General features: G+C 47.7%; 1 protein-coding gene across 1 annotated transcript; it reads left to right on the top strand.

Moving 5' to 3' along the window:
• Window positions 1–808: 808 nt before the first annotated feature.
• LOC116889789 (GTPase IMAP family member 9-like) lies at window positions 809–1,609 on the top strand (the record flags this gene model as incomplete). The annotated part of the gene is made up of 1 exon (XM_032890639.1): window positions 809–1,609. A coding segment is annotated over exon 1 (783 nt), but the record flags the coding sequence as incomplete, so codon positions are not given.
• Window positions 1,610–1,614: the final 5 nt, after the last annotated feature.

Here is a 1,614-nt window from a genome sequence, read left to right on the forward strand (position 1 = left end):
TGTGTACCTCTATGGTCCTTGGGTTGATGAGGGCTGCTGAGGTCTGATTAGCTGCCGGAAGGCACAGCATTGTTGTGTAGGGTGAGCCAGCAGTTGCCTGTGGCGTGGGGCCCCTGTATGCATCCTGCGAGTTGCTTTCTTTAGTACTACATCTCTGTAGTGCACCCTGAAATCCGCGGCGGTTCTTCAGGATTGTTGTGTCTTGGGGCTTTTGTTTCTTTTTTATTAACATGTAATAAGTGAATATATTTCTGGCTTCAGTGTGATATTTAACTGTAGTAATTAACCTATTAGCTGTGTACTGGTCAAAGCAGGGGGATGAACAACACCCCGCCTCCCCTGCTCTGGTTTGAGAAAGGGGTTCTCTGTGTAGCCTTGCCTGTCCTGAGACTTGCTCTGTAGACCAGACTGGCCCTGAACTCACAGAGATCCTACCTGCCTCTGCCTTCCTTACCCTTTATGTTTTGAGTCCTTGAATGCCTCTCCTAGGTCTTCAAAAAATATATACTAAGCTGTTGACCACCACGGTCATCCTACTGTGTGCCCCTGCCTGGGCTTTCAGGTATTTGGCACAGTAACGATTTGGGCGCACTCACTTCCCAGACCTGGCACTGGGTATGGCCCTGGAGCTCCTGTTCCAATATTGGCATGAAGGCGGTAGAAGGAGTAGGGATAGCCTTTCCAGGAGAACACTGCAAAATTTCAGTGGGAGGGAAGGAAAACAGAAAGAATCGGGTGTGGTTACCACTCACCTAATAGGCAATTTTCCTCTTTTCCCGTTCTTTAAGATCTGTGCCTTCAGATATTCAGGTCAGCTTACCGCAACATGGCTGACTACGAAGACTCTGAAGTGAGGATCATTCTGGTAGGGAAAACTGGAAACGGAAAGAGTGCCACAGCCAACACCATCCTCGGGAAATGTCAATTTGATTCTAAGATCTGTGCCTACGCTGTTACCAAGACCTGCCAGAGAGCATCCAGAAGGTGGAAGGGGAAAGACCTTGTTGTAGTCGACACTCCTGGGCTCTTTGACACCAAGGAGTCCTTGAAAACCACGTGCTCAGAAATCAGCCGCTGCGTCCTGTACTCTTGCCCTGGGCCTCACGCCATTATCCTGGTTTTGCGACTGGATCGCTACACTGAAGAGGAGCAGAAAACCGTTGCTCTGATCCAGAGTCTTTTCGGGGAGGCAGCCCTGAAGTACATGATCATCCTGTTTACTCACAAAGAGGACCTTGAGGGCCAGAGCCTGGATACTTTTGTAGATGATGCAGGTGAAAAGTTAAATAATATTGTCTCGCAGTGCGGGAAGCGCTACCTGGCATTTAATAACAAAGCCGCTGAGGCTGAGCAAGAGAATCAAGTGCAGCAGCTGATAGATCTGATAGAGGAAATGGTGGCCAGGAACGGCAGAGCCTACTTTTCTGACAGGATATATAAGGACATAGATAAGAGGCTGAACCAATGTCTAGTGGATCTGAAGGAGACTTACACTCAACAGCTCCTTAGTGAAATCCAGAGAATAGAAACGGAATGTGCTGATAAACCAGAAAAAGAAAAGGAGGCGCAGATTGTTTCTGCAAGGAGAAATTATGATGAAACAATAAGAAATTT

The sequence above is a fragment of the Rattus rattus genome, unplaced genomic scaffold (genome assembly GCF_011064425.1).
Source record: "Rattus rattus isolate New Zealand unplaced genomic scaffold, Rrattus_CSIRO_v1 flattened_line_153944, whole genome shotgun sequence".
Taxonomy (NCBI): domain Eukaryota; kingdom Metazoa; phylum Chordata; class Mammalia; order Rodentia; family Muridae; genus Rattus; species Rattus rattus.